Genomic DNA, 23,182 nt, shown 5'->3' with positions numbered 1-23,182 from the left:
GAAAAAAAATAAAAGAATGAGATAAGAAGAATGTATTTTTAAAGGTTTCTTAGAACACAAAACATTTCTTTTAAGATTTTATTTATTCATTTTAGGGGGCAGAGAAAGAGAGCGAGAGGGAGAGAAAGAGAAGAGAGGGAGGAGCAGGAAACATCAACTCCCATATGTGCCTTGACCAGACAAGCCCATCGTTTTGAACTGGCTACCTCAGCATTCCAGGTCAACGCTTTATCTACTGCACCAACACAGATCAGGTGAAGAGTGGATTTAAAAAAAAAACAACAAACAACTCAACTGTATGCTATTTGCAAGAAACTCATTTCAAATATAGCAACATTAGTAGATTGAAAAACATGAAAAGTTATATCATGAAAACATTAATATTTTTTTAAATAGCAAGAGAGACTACATTAATATCAGATAAAGTAGACTCCAGAGCAAAGGAAATTATCAATACTAGGGACAAAGAGGGACATTACATTATGTTAAAAGAATCGATCCAAGAAGATATAGCAAGTCTAAATGTGAATGTACCACAATGAAGCTTCAAAATATGTAAAGCAAAAAGTAAGAAGGCTGCAAGGCAAAACAGATAGATCTTCAATTAAAGTTCAGAGTTCAACATACTCTCTTGGCAACTGATGGAACAAATTCAGCAAATATAAAGAACTCAAAAACACCATCAACCAAAAGGGTCTAATTGACATTTAGAGAACACTTCGCCCAGCAACAGAAGAACAAACACATCCTTTTCAAGTACTCATGGAACGTTGACTAAGATAAGCGAGATCCGGGAGCATAAAATAAACCTTAGTACATTTAAAAGAACTGAAATCATACAGAGTATGTTCTCTGGCTATAATAGAATCAAACTAGAAATAAATAACATAAAGATAACAGAAAATTCTCCAAACACTTCAAAACTAAACATCATTCTAAGTAATTCATGGGTCAAAAAGGAACTCTCAAAGGAAATGTTTTTCAATTTTATTTTTCAACTACAGTTTACATTTAATATTACTTTATATTATTTTATATTAGTTTCAGGTGCAACGCATAGTGATTAGACAATCATATACTTTCCCCTCAATATTTCCTGTGCCCACCAGGCTCCATACATAGTTATTACAATAATATTGACTATATTTCCTAAGCTTGTGACTCTTTTGGATCTACCAATTTGTACTGCTTAATACTTTCACTTTTTTCACCTAATCCCCCAAGCCTCCTCCCCTCTGCAAACCATCAGTCTGCTCTCTGTGTCTATGACTGTTTCTTTTCTTTTTTTATTTCTTATTTTATTTTTTGGTGAGAACAGGGGAGATATTGAGGCAGACTCCCACATGAGCCCCGACTAGGATCCACTCAGCAAACCCATCTGGAGCTGATGCTTGAGTACTGAGCTATTTTTACTGCCTGAATCTGATGTGTTCCAACAGAGCTATCCTCAGCACCTGGGTCCACACTGGAACCAATCAAGCCACTGGCTGTACAAGGGGAAGAGGGAGAAAAGAAGGAGTGAGAGGGGGGAGAAGCAGATGGTTGCTTTTCCTGTGTGCCCTGACCTGGAATCAAACTTGGGATATCCATACATTGGGCCAATCCTCTAGCTACTGAGCCACTGGCCAGGGCCATATGACTTTGTTTCAATTTTGCTTGTTCATTTTGTTCTTTAGATTCAACATATACGTGATACCATATGGTTTTTTTTTTTCTTTCTCTGACTTACTTTACTTAGCATAATACCGTGTAGGTCTATCCATGCTATAGGTAATGGTAATATTTCAGTCTTTTTATGGCCAAGTAATATTCCATTGTATATATGTTCAACCACTTTTTTATTCACTCCTCTATTGGTAGTTAGGTTGCTTTCATATCTTAGATATTATAAATAATGCTGCAATGATCATAAGGGTGAATATATTCTTTCAAATCAGTGTTTGGGGTTTATTGGGATATATACTCAGAAATGGAATTGCTGGATCATAAGGCAGTTCCATTTAAAATTTTTGAGGACTCTCCGAGCAGTTTTCCATAGCAGATGTACAATCTGTATTCTCATTAACACTGCACGAGGGTTCCCTTTTCTCCACATCCTTGTCAGCACTTGCAGCTTGTGTAATTTATTGATGATAGCCATTCTGACAGGTGTGAGATTATATCTCATTACAGTTTTACATTGCATTTCTCTGATTATTAGTGACATTTATTTATCTATTGGCCATCTGTATGTACTCTTTGGAGAAGTGTCTATTCAGGTCCTCTGCCTACTTTTTAATTGGATTGCTTTTTGTTTGGTTGGTTTTGGTGTTGAGTTGCATGAGTTCTTTATAAATTTTGGGTATTAACTCTTTGTCAGATGTAGCATTGACAAATACCTTCTCTCATTCAGTAGGTTGTCTTTTTGTTTTATTAATGGTTTGCTTTGCTGTGCAAATCCTTTTAATTTGATGAAGTCCCATTTGTTTATTTTTTCTTTTGTTTCCTCTGCTGAAAAAGATATAGCAGAAACAATATTGCTATGAGAAATATCAGAAACTTTTACTGCCTATGTTTTCTTCTAGGAGTTTTATGGTTCCAGGTCTTACATTTAAGTCTTTAATCCATTTTGAGTTTATTCTTGTATGTGGTTTAAGAAGGTGGTCTAGTTTAGTTTTTTGTTTGTTTGTTTTGGCATGCATGCATCTGTCCAATTTAACCAACATTTTACTGAGTAGACTATCTTTTATCTCATTGTATGTATTTGCCTCCTTTGTCAAATATTAATTGACCATGTAACTGTAGGTTTATTTCAGGATGCTCTATTCTGTTCCACTGATCTATACATTTACTTTTATCATTTGATTGTTGTAGCCTTATAGTATAGTTTGATATCAGGTACTGTGATGCCTCCAACTTTTTTCTTCTTTCTCAAGGTTACTGAGGCTATTCACGGTATTTTGTGGTTTCATATAAATTTTAGAATTATTTGTACTTATGTGAAACTGCCATTGTTATTTTGATATGGATTTTGTTCAATTTGTGGGTTGCTTTGGTTAATGTGGACATTTTGCTGATGTTACATCTTTCTATCTATAAACAAAGTACTGTATTTCCCCATGTTTAAGACATACCTTTTTTTCAAAAAAGTTGGGGTTTAAAAGCTGAGTGCATCTTATACAATGGTTGTGGTATTTCAAATGCATAGGTAGAGCTGAAGACAAGGCAATATATGAAGACAGTGATTCGTCATCAGACACAGGTGAGGACAAGTTAACGGATGGGAGTTTTGACAGTAACGAAGAGTTGTATGAATTTCATGATGAATAAAACTTAAGTTCAATAACTTTATGTAATACAACTTTTTATATTTTGGGCCCCCAAATTAAGGTGCGTCTTATACATGAGAGCATCTTATACATGGGGAAATACAGTCTATGCTTCCATTTATTTGCATCTTCTTCAATTTCATTCTTCAGTATCTTATTATATTCCACATACAGGTCTTTTACTTCTTTGGTGAAATTTATTCCTAGGTATATTATTTTTGATGCAATTGTAAGTGGGATTTTTTTTCTTATTTCCCTTTCTTATAGTTCATTATTGGTGAATAAAATGCAACTGGATTCTGAATATTAATTTTGTATCCTGCTACTTTGTTGAATTCACTTATCAGTTTTAGTAGATTTTTGATAAAATCTTTAGGGTTCTCTATGCACAGTATTATGTCTTCTGCAAATAATGATAGTTTTAGTTTTCTTTTTCAGTTTGAATGCTTTTTAATTCTTCTTGTCTGATTGTTATTGCTAGGACTTTCAGTACTCTTGAATAAGAATGATGAGAGCAGACATCTCTGCCGCCTTATTTTCCATCCTAGAAGAAACTTTTAGTTTTTTTCCACTGAGTAAGATATTGGCTGAGAGTTTGTCATATAAAACCTTTATTATGTTGAGGTATGTTCCCTCTATTCCCACTTTGCTGAATGTGTTTTCTCATAAATAGGGGTTGACTTTTGTCAAATGATTCTTTTTACATCTATTGAAGTCAATCATATGATTTTTATCCTTCATTCTGTTTATGTGACATATCATGTTAGTTGATTTTGTGGATAGTGTACCAACCTTGCATCCTAAAAATAAATCCCACTTGATCTGTATCTCCTTCCTTTTTGCTAACCAATAATATCCTGCCAGTGCCTGCCTTTGACCAAACCTAGCAAGAAGACAACTGCTTTAGAAGCCTAAAAAATTCAGCCACACATGAGAAACCCCACTGACCATAGAGCAGAGCAGAGAAAGAACATGAAACCTATCTAAATGTAAACAAGCCAAAACCAGCAACACAATAACAATCAGTACCTTTTATTTATCATAAGCTATCTTTGAGCATTGCAAAAAGGAAAAGTGGTACCAAGACCAATAATAGAAATCATCCAGGCAACTTCCCTAGTTAGATAAGCACTAGTACCCTCATTTTGCAGCTAGACTACTGAGGTTGAGCAAGACTAAGTGACTTTCCTACAGTGGCCGGATCACTATTGATCTAAGGTAATTTGGATGCCAAAGCTGATAGCTTTAATCTCTTGTAAGAAGAGAATGAGAAATCACACATATTTTTGGAATAGGGCTCATTATACCTGCTGGTAAATATATTAAAACAGTAGTTTTCTAGTAAAAATAGATATTGATGTATTTATTAGAGGGAAAAAAGAAAAAGAGAAAAATGTCTTAAGCCAATAGTTTAAATACCTACTCCAAGAACCAGTAAAAGAAGTGCAAAATAAATTCAAGTCATGCAGAAAGATGAAAATAATAAAGATAGCATAAATCAATAAAATTGAAGAGAAAAACAATAAAGAAAATCAATGAAAAAAAAGCTGATTCTTCAGAAAAAAATCAATAAAATTGACAAACCTCTAGCAAGACTGACACAGATAAAAAAGAAAAAACACAAGTTACCAATATCAGGAATGAAACAGAGGATATCACTACAGATTCTTCAGCTAATAAAGGGCTAAGATAATACTACAAATAACTTCAGGTTTGTAAATTCAGTGTGGAAGAAATGTACCAATTTCTCAAAACCCACAAACTATCAAAACTCTACCAAGATAGGGCCTGACCTGTGGTGGCGCAGTGGATAAAGTGTCGACCTGGAAATGCTGAGGTCGCCGGTTTGAAACCCTGGGCTTGCCTGGTCAAGGCACATATGGAAGTTGATGCTTTCAGCTCCTCCCCTCTTCTCTCTCTCTGTCTCTTTCTCCTCTGTCTCTCTCCTCTCTAAAAATGAATAAATAAAATAAAATTTAAAAAAAAAACTCTACCAAGATAACATAGATAATCTGAATAGTCTTACAACCATTAAAGAAATTACATTTTATAATTAAAGAGCTCCCAGAAAAGAAATACCAGCTTCAAATTTCTTTCACTAGAAAATGTTATGAAATATTCAAAGAAGAATTAACACCAATTTTACACAAAGTCTTTCAGAAAATAAGAAGAGAAAATTCCTCCCAAGTACACTGCTCAGAAAAATTAGAGGATATTTCAAAATGAATACAAAGTGATAAAAAAGCATGATATTTTTATTAAACAAGAACATCAGAAAAGTAAATGACAAGTCAAAGAGAGTTGTTTGATTATACAAATGAGATGCAAAGCCAACTTTTATTTCATTGGTGAAAATGCAGTAGACAAAAGGCTGAAAGTGTTGTTGGAGTATCCCTGATGTTCCCTGATCCCCTAATTTTTGTGAGCAGTGTATTGCTATCCGGATCTCAGTTCCAGATAAAGACAACACACAAAAGAAGAAAACTACCGACCAATATCTTTCTTTAACTTAGATGCAAAAATTCTAACCAAAAATTTAGCATATCCAGCCCAATAATATATAAAAAAGATAATATACCATAATCAAGTGGGATTTATTCCAGGTATACAGAGTTGGTTCAAATTTCAAAATTCATTCAATATACCTTAACATATCACCAGACTAAAGAAGAAAAGACATAGGCCCTGGGCTGGCTGGCTCAGTGGTAGAGCATAGGCCCAGCATGTGGAAGCCCTGGGTTTGATTCCCGTCCAGGGCACACAGGAGAAGTGCCCATCTGCTTCTCCACTTTTCCTCCTCTCCTTTCACTCTGTCCCTCAGCCAAGGCTCCACTGGAGCAAAGTTGTCCCAAGCACTGAGGATGGCTCCATGGCACTAGAATGGCTCTGGCCACAACCGAGCAATGCCCCAGATGGGCAGAGCATCGCTCCCTGGTGGGCATTCCAGTTGGATCCTGGTTGGGCACATGCGAGAGTCTTTCCCTCTACCTTCCTGCTTCTCACTTCAGAAAAATGGGAAAAAAAAGAAGAAGAAAAAACATATAATCATATAGGTTAATGCAGAAAAAAAAAACATTTGACAAAATTCAATAGCAAATCATGATTTTAAAAAACTCGATACATTTGTAATAGAGGGAACTTTTCTCAAACTCTTAAAGAGCATCTCTAAAAAAAACTACATCTAGCATCATAGTTACTGGAGAAAAAATTAAACACTTTCTTTCTAACATCAGGAACAAGACAAAGATATACATACATCAGTCTTATTCAACATAGCCGTGGAAGTCCTAGCCACTACAATAAGGCAAGAAAAAGAAATAAATAACATAAAGACAAGAAAGAAAGAAATTTTCCTTATTTGCAGATAACATGATTGTCTACATACAAAATTCCAAAGAATTTACAAAAACACTCCTAGAATAAGTGAGTTCAAGTTCAAAGGATACACAACACACACACACACACACACAAAATTGTATTTTATATACTAGTGATGAGCATATGCAAATCAAATTTTAAGACATGATAAAACTTACAATCATTAAATATATATACTTATGTATGAAACCTGGTCAGGATCTGTATACTGTAAATTACAAAATGGTGATGAAAGGAAATCAAAGAACACTGAAATTGATCTATAAACTTAATGCAATTTCTAGCAAAATCTCAGCAATTTTTTTTGTGGACATAGTCATGCTTATTCCAAAATGTATATGGAGAAGCAAAAGAAGTAGAGTGGCTAATAAAGAAGAATAAAGTAAAAAAAAAAAAAAAAAGAAGAATAAAGTAGAAAGAATAATCCTAATCATTGTTAAGGCTTACCATATAGCTACAGCAATTGAGACAGTGGGATACTGGTGGAAGGAGTTACACAGATCAATGGAACATAATAGAGAACCCAGAAATAGCCTCACACAAATATAACCCGAAGATTTTGATAAAGGTGAAAAAACAGTTTAAAGAAGGAGGGATAGCCTTCTCAAAAAATGCTGCTGGAGTGCCTGACCAGGCAGTGGCAGAGTGGATAGAGCATCGGACAGGGATGCAGAGGACCCAGGTTCAAGACCCCGAGGTCACCAGCTTGAGCGCTGGCTCATCTGGTTTGAGCAAAATCCCACCAGCTTGAACCCAAGGTCGCTGGCTCCAGCAAGGGGTTACTCAGTCTGCTGAAGGCCCATGGTCAAGACACATATGAGAAAGCAATCAGTGAACAACTAAGGTATTGCAATGTGCAATGAAAAACTAATGATTGATGCTTCTCATCTCTCTCCGTTCCTGCTTGTCTGTTCCTGTCTATCCCTCTCTCTGACTCACTCTCTGTCTCTGTAAAAAATAAAATAAATAAATAATTTTTAAAAATGCTGCTGGAGGCCCTGGCCGGTTGGCTCAGTGGTAGAGTGTCGGCCTGGCATGCAGGAGTCCCGGGTTCGATTCCCAGCCAGGGCACACAGGAGAAGCGCCCATCTGCTTCTCCATCCCTCCCCCTCTCCTTCCTCTCTGTCTCTCTCTTCCCCTCCCGCAGCTAGGTTCCATTGGAGCAAGGATGGCCCGGGCGCTGGGGATGGCTCCTTGGCCTCTGCTCCAGGCGCTAGAGTGGCTCTGGTCGCAACAGAGCGAAGCCCCGGAGGGGCAGAGCGTCGCCCCCTGGTGGGCGTGCCAGGTGGATCCCGGTCGGGCGCATGCGGGAGTCTGTCTGACTGTCTCTCCCCGTTTCCAGCTTCAGAAAAATACAAAAAGGAAAAAAAAATGCTGCTGGAGCAATTAAACATCCATACAAAACAAACAAAAACCCAAAAAATCTTGATCTAAACCTTGCATCTGGTATAAAAATGAACTATAAAACAAATCACAAAACTTTTAGAAAAAAAAACATTGAAAAAATCCTCAAATCTTAGGGCTAACTGGAGAATTCTTAAACTTGACATAAAAATCATGATACATAAAAGAATAAAATTAATAAACTCAACCTTGCCAAAATTTAAAAATTAGCTCTATAAAAGCCTATATGAAGAGGATGAAAGGACAAACTATCCACTGGAAGAAAATACTTCCAAACTACATTTCTGACAAAGATCTAGTATCTAGAATACATAAAGCATTCTCAAAACTAGCACATGTAAAGACTTTTCCAAACTTAACAGTTAAAAAAAAAATTGAGGCTCTGGTTGGCTGGGTCAATAAAGCCCCAAACTGAGTGTAAGCCTGGCATATGGATGTACCAATTCGATTTCTGGTCAGGACACACATGAGAAGTGACCATCTGCTTCTTTTCCCCTCTCATTTCCCTTTCTCTCTTTCTCCCTCCACACCTCACAGCCAGTGGCTCGATTGGTTCAAGTGTGGCCCAGGCATTGAGGATAAATAGCTTGGTTGGTCCAAGCGCATCAGCCTCAGGTGCTAAAAATAACTCAGTACTTGAGCATTGTCCCCAGACAGGGGTTGGCAGGTGGATCTTCATTGGGGTCCATGCGAGAGTTTACCTCACTATCTCCTTTCTTCTCACTTAAAAAAAATCTCATTAGAAAAATGGGCAAAGAAATGCACGAACATTTCAGTGAAGAAGTACAGACAGCAAATAAGCGCATGAAAGATGATCAGCATCATTAGGCATCAGGGAAAAGTAAACTAAAACTATACATCTATAAGAATGGTTAAAATAAACACCGAATGCTGACAAAAATGCAGAGATACTATCACTCACACATTGCTGATGAAAATATAAAACAGTACAGCCACTGTGATATAGAATATGGCCGTTTTAATTAAAGAAAACTTACACTTACTATTCAACCCAGCAATTGCCTCTTGGCCATTTACCTCAGAGGAATAAAAACATGTATACACAAAAACCTGTAGACAAATATTTTTAGCAGCTTTATTCCCAAGAGCCCCAAACTGGAAATAATCCAGGTGTGCTTCCAAGGGTTAAAGAAACAGTGGTATATCCACACATTAGAATACTATTCAGCAATAAACAAGAATGAACAACTTGGATGAGTGAAAAACAGCCAATCTCTAAAAGATGCCTATTGCATGATTCCATGTATATAACATTCGTGAAATAACAAAATTAAAGAAATGGAAAACAGATCATGAGAGGTTAAACTGTTAAGAGCATAGACAAGCCCTGGAATTGGATTAGCCTCTAAACTCAGCTCCGCCACATGCTAGCAGGAGTTTGGTTAAATTGCTTAATTGCTCTGAGCCTTGATTTCCTTGTGCATAAATGGTTTTTGTTTATTTATTCAATTGTTTAACAAAAATGTAATTCCAGGTATTGAGGATAGTAGTGAACAAGACAGACAAAAATGTTTGCCCTCATACAGCTGACATGGGACGCAGTAGGGCAGGAAAGGAAATAAACAAACACACTAATTAATATACATAAGCAGAGATTGTACTATAAGGAAAAGTAAAGCAAAGTGAGGTAAAAGAAAAAGAAAGAAAGAAAACATATAGCGTTTAGCACTTGCTAGAACATAGTAAGATGTTTAAAATATATGAGTTTTTAGCCCCTTGTTGAAGGAATTGTGTGCAAATGTCTTCTCCGATTAGGTTGGTTGCCTTTTTGTTTTATTGATAGTTCCTTAAACAGAACAAACAAACAAACTCATAAATGCAAACAACAAAGGCAAGTTACCAAAGAGTAAAGGGGTGGGGGGAAAATAAAGAGGGTAAAAGTAGTCAAATTTATGATGATGAGGAAAGACTAGATTTTGGATGGTGAGTGCTCAGTGTAACATACAGATGATGTGTTATAGAATTGTATTCTTTTCTTTAAATTTTATTTAGAAAATTAAATTTAAAGGGATGACATTGTACTCTTGAAACTTATATGATGTTACTAACTAGTGCCACCCTAATATAACTTAATTTAGTACATATGTATCATTTGTTACACACTTTTATTAATAATCAGAAAAATGCCATTTTTAAAGTTTAAGTGTTAGTAAAGTTTAAGGGAAATGAATACTCTAATTCACTGTTGATGGAAGCGCAATTCATACTGCCTTTTCAGAGGCTAATTTGACAGGTTCTTTAAAATTAAAAATGTCATTGCCCTGTGACCCAGCTCTGTAGCCAATCCACCAGAGTTCAAATCCTGGTCCACCTATTGATTAGCTGTGAGACCTTTGGTAAGTTGTTCAACCTCTCTGTGCTTTGGTCTCCTCATCTGTAAAACAAGGATAAAAATGCAAGGTTGTTGTGTAGATCAAGTAAATCCATATACTTAAAACAGCACTTAATAGCCTATAATAAATGTTTTATATGTATTTGTTGCATAAATTCCACTTCTCAATATCTACCTAAGGAAACATATATGCACCAAAAGCAGATTCACAGATTCTCATCTGTAGCCCTGTTTGTAGCAGTAGAAAAAAAAAAGAAAAGAAAACTAAATATTCATTCAAAAAGCTGATGGTAAAACAAAGTAAGGTATAGTGGTACCATGGAATACTAAGAATCAGCTAAAGAAAATGAAGTAGATCTCTTATGTTCTGATATGGAAAGATCTCTGAAGATTTTGTTATGTACCAAAAAGTCAGATGTTGTTATGTACCAAAAAGTCATATTCAAAATGATATATATAGGACGTTCTTGTAAACACAGGTTTATAAGGTCATTTTATAAACCTACTTAAAGATCTGAAAGTGTATACCTCAAATAGATGTTGTTAGAGTTGCTACCTGGTGAGGAGTATAGGGGGGAAGCATAATTGGGTTTAAATGCGGTCAAAAATGATTTTATATTTTACAAGGGGTGTATATTCATCTGTGACTTTTATGTGATTAAAAAGATTGTATTAAGTTTAATGAGGAAGTATCTAGAAGTGGCCAAAGGGAATTATCTTTTCAACACATGGTTCTGGAATAACTGGATATCCATAAACAATAAATTGAACCTTTATCCATATATTCTTATCTACAAAAGTTAATACAAAATGAATCATAGACCTAAATGTAAAATGTAAAACTATTAAATCTCTAGAGGAACTCATATAAGAAAATCTTAGCAACCTTAGAATAGACAAATATTTTTTAGATATGATACCAAAGGCACAATTCATATAAGAAAAAAAATGATAAATTGGACCCAATTTTTAAAAATGGATAAAACATGCCTGACCGGTGGTGGCACAGTGTATAGAGGGTCAACCTAGGATGCTGAGGACCCAAATTTAAAAGCCCAAGGTCACTGGCTTTAGCGCAGGCTCACCAGCTTGAGCTCTGGATCACCAGCTTGAGTGTGTGGAATCATCAACATGATTCCATGGTCACTGGCTTGAGCCCGAGGTCTCTGGCTTGAGCCCAAGGTCATTGCTTGAGCAAGGGGTCACTAGTTCTGCTGTAACCCCAGTCAGGGCATATATGAGAAAGCAATCAATGAACAACTAAGGTGCCACAACAAAGAATTGATACTTCTCGTGGAAGTCCTGGGTTCAATTCCCGGCCAGGGTACACAGGAGAAGTGCCCATCCGCTTCTCCACCCTTTCCCTTCTCCTTCCTCTTTATCTCTCTCTTCCCCTCCTGCAGCCAAGGCTCCATTGGAGCAAAGTTGGCCCCCTGAGCTGAGGATGGTTCCATGGCCTTCGCCTCAGGCGCTAGAGTGGCTCTGGTTGCAGCAGAGCAACGCGCCAGATGGGCAGAGCATCACCCCCTGGTGAGCATGCCAGGTGGACCCTGGCCAGGTCCATGCGGGAGTCTGTCTGTCTGCCTCCCCACTCCCCTAACGCTTCTCCCTTCAAAAAATACACACACACACACACACACACACACAAGAATTGATACTTCTCATCTCTCTCCCTTCCTTTCTGTCCTTATCTGTCCCTTTCTTTGACTCTCTATCTCTGCCAAAATTAAAGCACATGAAAAGATGTTGAACATCACTAGCTATCAGGAAGATGCAAAATAAAAGCACAACGATATACTACAACACATCTAGTAGAATGGCCATAATTTAAAAGACTGACCTTCATAGTCAACAACAGAAAAAATAGGTAAATTGCATGTTACCAAAATTAAAAACATCTGTACATCAAATGAGTCAAGACAGTAAATAGACAATGCACAAAATGGTAGAAAATATTTGCAAATCATATATTGATAAGAGATAGTATCCAGAATATATTTTTTAAACTCTTACAATTCAACAAAATCTAATTCAAAAATAAGCAAAACAAACAAACAAAACTTGAATAGGCATTTCTCCAAAGGAAATATAAAAATGGCCAATAAGCACAAGAAAAAATGCTCGACATCACCAATCACTAAGAAAATGCAAATGAAAACCACAAGATAGCACTTCTTGTTCATCAAGACGGTTGTTACTATTACTTTTTTTAATAGAAAATAGCACTGGCCCTGGCCGGTTGGCTCAGTGGTAGAGCGTCGGCCTGGTGTGCAGGAGTCCCGGGTTCGATTTCCAGCCAGGGCACACAGGAGAAGCGCCCATCTGCTTCTCCACCCCCCCCTCCTTCCTCTCTGTCTCTCTCTTCCCCTCCCGCAGCCAAGGCTCCATTGGAGCAAAGTTTGCTCGGGCGCTGAGGATGGCTCTGTGGCCTCTGCCTCAGGCTTTAGAATGGCTCTGATTGCGGTAGAGCGACGCCCCAAGATGGGCAGAGCATCGCCCCCTGGTGGGCATGCCGGGTGGATCCCGGTTGGGCGTATGCGGGAGTCTGTCTGACTGTCTCTCCCCGTTTCCAGCTTCAGAAAAATCCAAAAAAAAAAAAAAAAGAAATCTGTGTTTCAGAGAGGCGAAACCACTTGCTCAAGGACACACAGAGACACAATCAAATTGTGCTTTATCCATTCTGCTTCACTGTCTCCCAGCAATGTAAGAAATGGAGAAGTAGGCTGTGCTGGTTCTTTGATTGCTGACAGTACATTGATCAGGGAATATGAAGTACGAAGGGCTACTCTTCACAAGGGAAGTGAGGGGCTTTGACTCCTCTACTCATGGCATGACTTAAGACCATGCACCATTCCTTCTGGTCATTCGAATAGGATGCTGGGGAGGTATGTCTCAGTCCTCAGAGTCCATCTTCCATGCCTACACTTACAGAAATAGAACCATGTACTATATGATTCTTTATTAGATGCTAAAGTAGTCCTTACAAAACAGCAGAGAAGAGAAAGATTGATCATTCAGTATATTATAGTGAGAAAATTAGTCATTTGGAGGGGATATAAATTTTTTTCTGTATACTTATCTATTCTATTGATCTTTATCAACCCCAAGTTGATAAAAAACCTAAACATGTTATTGAATAGAATTGAACATTTAACAGATCTTTGAACTGATGGTAGTTCTTTTTTCTTTTTTCTTTATTTCTTTCTTTATTTATTTTAAGTGAGAGGAGGAGAGATAGTGAAGCAGACTCCAGGATGTACTCTCACTGGCTTCCACAGGGAAACCCCATCTTGATCTGATGCTCGAGTACCAGCTATTTTTAGCACCTGAGGCTGATGCACTCCAATGGAGCTATCCTCAGCGCCCGGGGCCACACTGGAACCAGTAAAGCCACTGATTGTAGGAGGGGAAGAGGGAGAGAAGGGGCAGAGGGAGAGGAAGAAAAGCAGATGGTTGCTTCTCCTGTATGCCCTGACTGGGCCAGTGCTCTATCCACTGAGCAACTGGCCAGAGCCCTGATGGTAATTCTAAGCTTTGAGTTAACAAGAAATGACAGATTTGGCTATACAAAAATTTGAACATTTGTACATAGAAAAATATAAACAAAAGGAAAATAACCAATTGGTAAAAATACTTGCCTCAAGTATGACAAAAGATGAACTTCTATGTTGTATAAAGCACACATGCAAATCAATCAGGAAAACATGTCCCCCAAAAATAAGTGGACAGAGATACTTCACACAAGAGGAAATGGAACTAAACAATCATATGGTTAAATATTCAACTTCACTAGTAATTTTTTAAAGGACAAATTAAAACATTAGTATAAATCAAAGAGAAGCGATTACCAGGTTGGATCAAGTATAGTAAAACTGCAGGGATCCTCTGAGAAAGGTTTTGGCAATATACATTCACTACTGTCAAAGTGTTCAGACTCAACATAGCGCTACCTTTTCAACAGTTACTGCCAACCACTCCTATGGACTAAGCACAGATGCACTAGTTCTCCCAAATGTGAGTCTCTAGCTCAACTCATGCACCTGAACTCAGACTTGTGTCTATAAAACGTCTCCAGTTCGCAGTCCCCTTTCTCAGCCCCATATCTCATACCCCTGTTCCCAGTCAATGCACCACTGAGTCACCAAACCAGAATCCTGGGAAACACCCCAATAATCTCCTTGCCCATCACCCCACTCATTTGTCATTTCTAGTCAGATCCTACTGGTTCGCCATCTGTAATGTCTTTTGAACCTGCCCCTTCTACCTCACCCCACAGTCACAGACTTTGGTCTCAGCCTCTGTTTCTTGTTTATATTCCTGAAATAGCCCTGATCCATCCCCTTTGAGCCACTCACACTTCCTTCAAACCATTCTACAAGTAGTCAGTTATCTGGTCCTTAAACTCTTTCAATGGCTCACCATTGTCTACCTACATGTTAAAGTACAAGGGTCTTAATATGTAGCAGTCCTCTGTGTTCCAAACTGCCTTACCACCATTTTTTTCTCTGATGAGCTTTTCCTGGCTTTCTGCCTCTTCCTCTCAGCTTCCCTCTCCCATTGTAAGGTGAATTTCTTGAGAGCAGGAACTAGATGTTAACCATCTCTCCATCCCTAGCTCATAATACAGAGCTGTACACAGAGTAGGCACTCAATAAATGTTGGGTGAAGAAATTAATCTAAGGAAATCATTTGACTGAGGGAAAAAGCCATATGAATAAAACTGTTTACTGTAACAACATTTTAATAAAGAAAAAATGCAAAAATAAGCCCTAAATGTTCAACAATAGAGAACTTTTATTTAGTATGGGACATCCATTTTATGGAATGTGATACAGCTGTTAAAATACTAATTATGAAAATTATGTAGAAACCCTGATAGTGTTTGTAATATAATAAAAGCAGAATAGAACATGTCTGTATGCTAGGATTACAATTATGTAGAAGTATGCATGCACACAAACTGATCAAAATGAAGACGTGAACAAATGAATACAGATGATGTGTTGAGTGAGGGTGTTTGGGAAGGTGTTTGTGATTTTCTTAGCTCTTTCCAAATTCCACTTATTGTTGTTAGAATGTCATTTGTGCTTAAATACAAATTGGCAGAGGAAAAAATATACTGAAAAGAGTGCTTTAATTTCCTCAAGTCCTTTGATAAGCTGTGGTACAAAACAAACCACTAACCTGGGAGACAAGTAACCAGTCCCCTACCCAAACCCCACCCCTGTGTGATCCTGATTAAAATTTACAGCTCTCAGTAGCCATTTCGCTTATCCTGTCTGACTGGAAGTTCCATAGTTATTCCTTGCTCCCAAATCAACTCCCATCACTTCTGTTAGCAGCACCACATCTTTCCAGTCCCCTCAGACTGAAAACCTCAGAATCCACCTTCCATTCTCTTACCACCTTTACTTTCGATTCCCCAGCTCCAATCAATTGCCTATTCTTTCCAGTAATCATGCATATTGTGCTTTACCATGGACCTAGTTTTAGACAACAAGCCCTTGTTTTCTTAGTTAATATTGTCTGGTTGAGAAAAGCTAACAATTTTTTTTTGTATTTTTTTTTCTGAAGCTGGAAATGGGGAGAGACAGTCAGACAGACTCCTGCATGCGCCCGACTGGGATCCACCCGGCACGCCCACCAGGGGCGAGGCTCTGCCCACCAGGGGGCGATGCCCTGCCCCTCCGGGGCCTCGCTCTGCCGCGACCAGAGCCACTCTAGCGCCTGGGGCAGAGGGCAAGGAGCCATCCCCAGCACCTGGGCCATCCTTGCTCCAGTGGAGCCTTGGCTGCGGGAGGGGAAGAGAGAGACAGAGAGGAAGGGGGGGGGTGGAGAAGCAAATGGGCGCTTCTCCTATGTGCCCTGGCCAGGAATCGAACCCGGGTTCCCCACACGCCAGGCCGACGGTCTACCGCTGAGCCAACCGGCCAGGGCCAAAGCTAACAATTTTTGTCTTGCTCCTCTGCAGACTGTTGAGGGGTGAAGTGGAGTGTAGAGACAGAGACATGTAAAATAGAACCTCTCGAGTTAGGAGCTTGACCTCACTTATGGGAGGAGTTTAGGCACAGACTGGATGTTCTCAGGGATAGTATAGTAAGACCTGGCACATGAGTGGGATGTTGACTCAATTCATTCATTTAACAATTATTTACCAAGTGCTGGACACATTACCAAGCTCTCTGTTAGGTGACAAAGGACCTGCCCAGATGAATTGGGGCAGGCTCTGTCACAGAGATGTTCACAGTCTAGTGGAGGACAGACAAGGAAACCAGAGATTACAGCCCAATATGCTAAGTGTTGTCATCGAGTTTGAACAGAGAGTTCTGGGGCAGGAAAATGTGGGATTGACCCTGCCTGAAGGGACTGAGGGTTCACAAAACCAGAGGGACCTGAGCTGTGTGCATCTCTAAGGCTGAAGAGCTTAAGGGCCGAGGAAGGCAGTTAGGCTGTCCATGGCAGTTCCGAGGTCCACAGGCAAGAAGTTTGAAAAAAACTTCCTTAGAGCAGTAATAGTTTGAAATGGCTTAAGCTTTGAGGTCTGGGATGGGGAAAGGGAGCAATGGGTATCCAGACACAGGAGGCAGCAGGTGAGGGGCAAAGGAGGGACCTGAGGGGCCCAGGAAGGAGGACCAAGGGCAGTTTCAAAGTAAGGAAATAGCCTGATCAATCTAAATTTTAGTTAGATAACCAGATGGTCTCTAATGTCCCCTCTCTTTCCTGGGACTTAATAAGTGTCAAGTGTGTTGTACAGGAAGCAAGGGGCCAGGGTGCCAAGGTTCAAGGATTGTTCCTACCCTCCCCCTCCCTACCATCCACCCTCTCAGCAATCTGCAGAGAAACAACAGAGAAAATGTTGGTTTTCCCACCTTATAGTGTGGGCAGATTGGCTGGCTCGAGAGAACTGGAAAGAAGGGGCAGACCAAATATATTTAAGAAATATTTATTAAAATGTATTCTATTACTTATACAATCATGTGTATACGAGCCTTAAAGTAGCCTCACTTTGCACGCTGCTAGAAGGCAAGGAGCTTGTCTGGCTCATCTTGGCATTTCCAGCACCTAACACAGAATCAGGTGCCTCAGAGGAGGAGGAAGGGAAGGAAAGGGAGGGAGGAAATTGCTTTCAGGAGACCGCCTCTTCTCTGAGGCTTTTCCAAACCTCCGAACTTATGACCTCCCACCAGCAGGTGGCAAGATAGAATCCCAGAGCTCCGCGAAAGGGGTGGTGTGGGTGGGAGGAGTGTCCAAGGTCGGCGTGCGCAGCCTCCGACCCTTTTTTCTTGGTGCACCGGAAAGAGCCGGTCCTCTTTCTGTGCCTAGAGCAGCCATGGTAAGGAAGATTCTTTGAGAACTCATGGGATGCCATCAACCTCCATCCTCCCAAGGCCGGGGCTTTCCAGGGCTTTGGGACCCCCGCAGGGAGTGACTGGGCAGAGGCAAAGGGACTGTGGCCTGCGGGGTGGCCCAGGTGGGCTGGAGGGCCAGGGCGAACACTGGTCTCGACAGGGGATGGGTGGGGAGGGAATCGATGCCGCTAGTGGCGTGTCCGCGGTCTCTGGCCCAGCCACGCATACTGCGACCCTAGGAGGAGCGGCTTTCTTCCCAGACCGGAGCCGCGATGGCCCTGGAGGGCCGACGGTGGGCCAGGGCCGGTGGGCGACAGCTGCAACCGGCAAAGCGTTTTTACCGTCTCTGACTCGCTCTGACTTTGTATAGTGTGGCCAGTAAGCATCTGTACCCAGTATTCAGCAGGCTTCCTTCCGCATTTGAAAGTGAAAGCCGGTGTTAGCTTTTGGAGTAAGGCGGAACAGCTACTGGCACGTGCTTGTGCTGAGGTCAGATAAATCGCACACCAGACACTTTAAACCAGACTCATGCTGCCAAAACTTTACTATTTGATTGACAAGCACAGATTGGTTTCTGGTTCGTGTCTGTTGCTGGCTGGCTGTATGCCAAGAGGTCCAACCCCTGTCCATTTCACCAGTATAATGACCTAGAGAAGACTAAAGCCTCCAGAAGCAGACAACTCTTTTTAGCAGTAATGTGAAAATACCTAATAACTCTCCCTCAGGCTCGTGGTCCCAAGAAGCATCTGAAGCGTGTAGCAGCTCCAAAACATTGGATGCTGGATAAACTGACTGGTGTGTTTGTGAGTATCATTACATTGTAATTGCATTGTTTGTATTCATGTATCTTAAGGGAGACACATTCTTCTGTATCAGGCATCCCTGATTACTGTATCCATGAATGTTTCTTGCAGTGCCTCCCATAAGATTTCTGTACCTCATTCATCCCAACATGCTACATAGTATACTTACATGGACTCAGAACCCACATGTTCTAAACAGGCCTGGTCCTCTGGTGGGGGGGGGGCCTGCTATAAAACTTTAAGGTATGGAATGGTTGTATAAGCTTTAAACAACTCTTTTTGACCCAAATTGAGTGTGGACAGTGTGATGTCTAGTTAATGGATCTCAGGACTAGGAAGGTAGGTTTTTGTGAACCCCAACAGTAATTTAAGAAGTGTGTGGTTTTGTTTGTTTTATCATTTTACAGGCCCCTCGGCCATCTACCGGTCCCCACAAGCTGAGAGAATGTCTCCCTCTCATCATTTTCCTAAGGAACAGGCTTAAGTACGCCCTGACAGGAGATGAAGTAAAGAAGATCTGCATGCAGCGGTTTATTAAGATCGATGGCAAGGTCCGAACGGATATAACCTATCCTGCTGGTTTTATGGGTAAGTGGTTAGTGGTTGGCTCTTGGTGGCTTCTTAAAACATTAGAACATTGAAGATTAGTTAGCTATCATCATTAGTCTTGGGAAATCTTATTGGCATTTGAAGTAGGAAGCATGTCGTTATCTTGCTATAGTTGTTATGCAGCATGAGATAGTGGAGGTCACTATAGTAACCTTAGTTACTGTTTGATATCAGATGTTATCAGCATTGACAAGACCGGAGAGAATTTCCGTCTGATCTATGATACCAAGGGTCGCTTTGCAGTTCATCGCATTACACCTGAGGAGGCCAAGGTGAGTGTTGCAAGCAGGCCGGTTTTCATTCAGTAAAGTTACTTGGTTTTAAGTTAGAGCCTTAAGTACGTGCATGGGGCTGAGGTAGGTAGATTAAGATTACTTATAACCTTGCCTGACAAGGTGGTGGTGCAGTGGATAGAGTGTCAGACTGAGATGCGGAGTACCCAGGTTTGAGACCCCGAGGTCGCCAGCTTGAGCGTGGTTTCATCTGGTTGATCAAAAGCTCACCAGCTTGGACCCAAGGTCGCTGGCTTGAACAAGGGGTTTACTCAGTCTACTGTAGCCCCATGGTCAAGGCACATATGAGAAAGCAATCAATGAACAACTAAGGTGTTGCAACAAAAAACTAATGATTGATGCTCCTCATCTCTCTCCGTTCCTGTCTGTCTATCCCTATCTGTCCCTCTCTCTGATTCTCTGTCTCTGTAAAAAAAAAAAAAATTACTTATAATCTTATGCCTGAAAATAACTTGACATCCTCTACAGGCTGTTTTCTTTTTTTATGGCAGAAATGAGTTCCCATTGAATAGTGACTTTCTGGTTTCCTTTTTTACAGGCAAGGAGAGTTATTTCTTTAATAACATTTATGAGTACTTAAAGTAAGGGTCCTTTAAGAATAAAGGGCCAGCCTGACCAGGCAGTGGCACAGTGGATAGAGCATCGGACTGGGTTGTGGAGGACCCAGGTTCGAGACCTCAAGCTCACCAGCTTGAGCCCAAGGTCTCTGGCTCGAGCAAGGGATCACTTGGTCTGCTGTATGGTCAAGGCACATAATATGAGAAAGCAATCAATGAACAACTAAGGAGCCGCAACAAAGAATTAATGTTTCTCATCTCTCTCCCTTCTTGTCTGTTTGTTCCTATCTGCCCCTCTCTCTGTCTCTGTCACAACAACAAAAAAGAATAAAGGGCCAGAAGACCAGTATCTAGTCCAATCCAGTTGGCCATTTGTCATGTCTCCATTTGTGGGTCTAGCTTTACCCTTTAGTGGAAGGTGATGATGGAGGAGACTGAAAATCCTTGGGCACTATTTTGAGAGAGCACAAAAAAAAGATTACATTGATTGTTTAATCCATTTTGTTGTGATGGTTTTACACAGAGGTTTAAGGTTTCTTGGATTATTGGCTATAAATGAAGGTTAATTTAATAGGGTAATTCAACTTCAAATTTCCCTAGCTGCCTTGTTACTGGCAGGCTAGAGGGCATGTCCATGACGTCGAGGTGATTTGATTTGCTTTGTGGATGTCAGGGAGTGACAAATCCAAAGTTGAAAAGCTTGGTGATTGGATTAACTGCTGGTGAAACTGGCAGCTTTTGCCGAGGGAGCCAGCAAGGGACACTTAGGACCAATGGGGTGAGTTGGAGGGAAGAATTCAGGGGGCCCATGAGGCTTAAGCAACCTGGGGAAAGGGTGATTAATCCCCACCCACACAGAAATTGAGATATGATGTCTTCAGTGCCTTGGACTTGGACATGGGAGTGAGGCTATGCTACAAGGAAAAATCCATGATGAGACTAGCCTAGAATTCAAGATGAATTTATGGAGGGTCAAAAGAAAAATCAGATACCATTCTGCTCAGTTCAGGAAGCCTCTGTTGTCTTTAGCTGCTAATTTTGCTTTTAAGCTAGTGACTTGTGGCTTTGAGAGACTCTTTGTCCACTGTGGAGCATAGTGCGTGTGAGCTAGGTTAAATATGGCTAACCTTTGTGTGTTTCTAGTACAAGTTATGCAAAGTGAGGAAGATCTTTGTGGGCACAAAAGGGATCCCTCATCTGGTAACCCATGACGCTCGCACCATCCGCTACCCTGATCCCCTTATCAAGGTGAATGACACTATTCAGATTGACTTGGAGACTGGCAAGATTACTGATTTCATCAAGTTTGACACTGGTAAGCATCCTCTGTGCTACTTGGGTGTTCTTTAAAGCCCAGCTATAAAGAGATGTTATTTGCTTTTCTCCTCTCTCCATTTTTATTATTTGAAATTTAATCAGGCACTATGGCTTGAACAAGATTTTTCTTTGGACTCTGTAGGTGATTCTGATGCATCTAGTTAACCAGAGCTGGATGTGTTTTAGTGCAGTAAGGGGAGATGGAGCGTGTAGCTGCTCCAGTGCTTAGTGTATTCTGGGGGGCTAAGATGAGTGAGGTCTGATTGATGTATTGTAAGGCATTCTAAGGCCGGACTCCTCTAAATGTCTTGAAACTTCCTTGTTAGTGGAAACGGCTTGGGGGCTGGGCAGGAAACAGACCAAAAAACAAACGAGCCTGATTGTAATAGAGCTTTTGTTAATGCTGTCATTGTTCCTTGGAAGAACAACAGTAGTTTAGATAAGACATTGTGAGGACCTGACAGGGTGGGTGCAGAAGAGTTTTGTTGGGTATGCGCAAGGGTAAATTAGAGTCCTGGTTGGGTGAGAAATCCACAGAAGTAAATTGGAACAGGAGGAGTTGGCAAATTTAGACCTGTCTCTGCCATGCATTATACTGGGTTGTAATGTGTCTTGCTGAGCAGATTATTCCTTCCTGCTTAGGCAACATGTGCATGGTGACCGGAGGTGCTAACCTGGGAAGAATTGGTGTGATAACTAACAGAGAGAGGCACCCTGGTTCATTTGACGTAGTTCATGTGAAAGATGCCAATGGCAACAGCTTTGCCACCCGGCTCTCCAACATTTTCGTTATTGGCAAAGTAAGTCTGGATTTCCCTTCTCTCTAGTCTAGGGAACCTGTAAGTGCAGGTCCTGCTGGGATTGCCGCTTCTGGCTCCTGGTTGGCTGAGCTGAACCTAGCAGAAAACCTCTTCTGGGGCAGGGGCTCACATAGAGGGAGGCTGGGGCAGACCTGTGCTGTTGTGTCACAGACTCCGTGGGGGCCTGATAGGGGCCTGATCACCTTGATCAGTGCGGAGTGTTAAAGTGCTGGTGATGGAATGAATATACCTTATAATTAGGTTTCTTTGATTTATTCCCATGTGTTTGGTGTGGGGGGTTACTAATGGTCAGCCTTGGATATGACTTCAGTACTTCTAAGATATTAATTATGAAGGGTGTTGTAGTTTGCATCTCTATATTTGGGCAACAGGTTTAAGAGGATGGTTCCAAGCAGCGGGTATTTCTGATAAAGCAGTATCCAAGTGTTTGAAGATTGCCTGCCTGTTGCTGCACAAGCTGGCTTCTGTAGCTGGCTTCTGTTCCTTTAAATGCGATGACAGATGCACTGAGCTTCTAATGAAGTTGGTGCACAGCAGGTTTTGATTCTCGTTTTCTCCTTCAGGGCAACAAGCCATGGATTTCCCTTCCCCGTGGAAAAGGCATCCGCCTCACCATTGCTGAAGAGAGAGATAAGAGGCTGGCAGCCAAACAGAGCAGTGGGTGAAATGAGATCTAGGTGAAATGATTGGAAGAGTCTTTGTACTCAATTAAAGATAATGCAGCATAATTAATTTCCTTTTTTTTGTTATGGGTTTTTTTGTTTCTGTTTAATTTACAGTTTCCTGTTATTCTACTTCAGAACATATAAAGCAGGTGGGCTTGGGTTGGGGGGGTGTGGGAAAATGCACCAGACTTGGCCAAGAAGGACTAGCAGCCCAGAGTGTCAAGCACCCTTGACTTTCCCAAGAACTCATCTACTCTGTTTGGTCCTCTTGGCTTTAAAAGAAAATCGTTGCTCTCCTTTATCTCTGGTCTTGCCACTGTAATCC

The 23,182-nt window shown here is 40.5% G+C and overlaps 1 protein-coding gene across 1 annotated transcript; it reads left to right on the top strand.

The window, feature by feature from the left end:
- The first annotated feature begins 17,681 nt into the window (after nt 1-17,681).
- Nucleotides 17,682-22,924, top strand: RPS4X (ribosomal protein S4 X-linked). The gene is made up of 7 exons (XM_066249942.1): nt 17,682-17,776; nt 18,518-18,595; nt 19,003-19,183; nt 19,379-19,476; nt 21,198-21,369; nt 22,014-22,171; nt 22,756-22,924. Exons 1-7 carry the CDS (start codon nt 17,774-17,776, stop codon nt 22,855-22,857), a joined length of 792 nt encoding a protein of 263 aa, XP_066106039.1. The 5' UTR covers nt 17,682-17,773; the 3' UTR covers nt 22,858-22,924.
- Nucleotides 22,925-23,182: the final 258 nt, after the last annotated feature.

This window comes from Saccopteryx bilineata, chromosome X, assembly GCF_036850765.1.
Source record: "Saccopteryx bilineata isolate mSacBil1 chromosome X, mSacBil1_pri_phased_curated, whole genome shotgun sequence".
Lineage (NCBI taxonomy): Eukaryota > Metazoa > Chordata > Mammalia > Chiroptera > Emballonuridae > Saccopteryx > Saccopteryx bilineata.
Note: the sequence above shows the minus strand (reverse complement) of the source record. Positions and strands in the feature narration are given on the sequence as shown.

Excerpts from the sequence above, each read along its gene's own strand:
- RPS4X (XM_066249942.1), top strand. Across the intron at positions 19,184-19,378 it reads CTATCCTGCTGGTTTTATGG|ATGTTATCAGCATTGACAAG; the intron begins GTAAGTGGTTAG and ends GTTTGATATCAG. Across the intron at positions 21,370-22,013 it reads TTTCATCAAGTTTGACACTG|GCAACATGTGCATGGTGACC; the intron begins GTAAGCATCCTC and ends CTTCCTGCTTAG.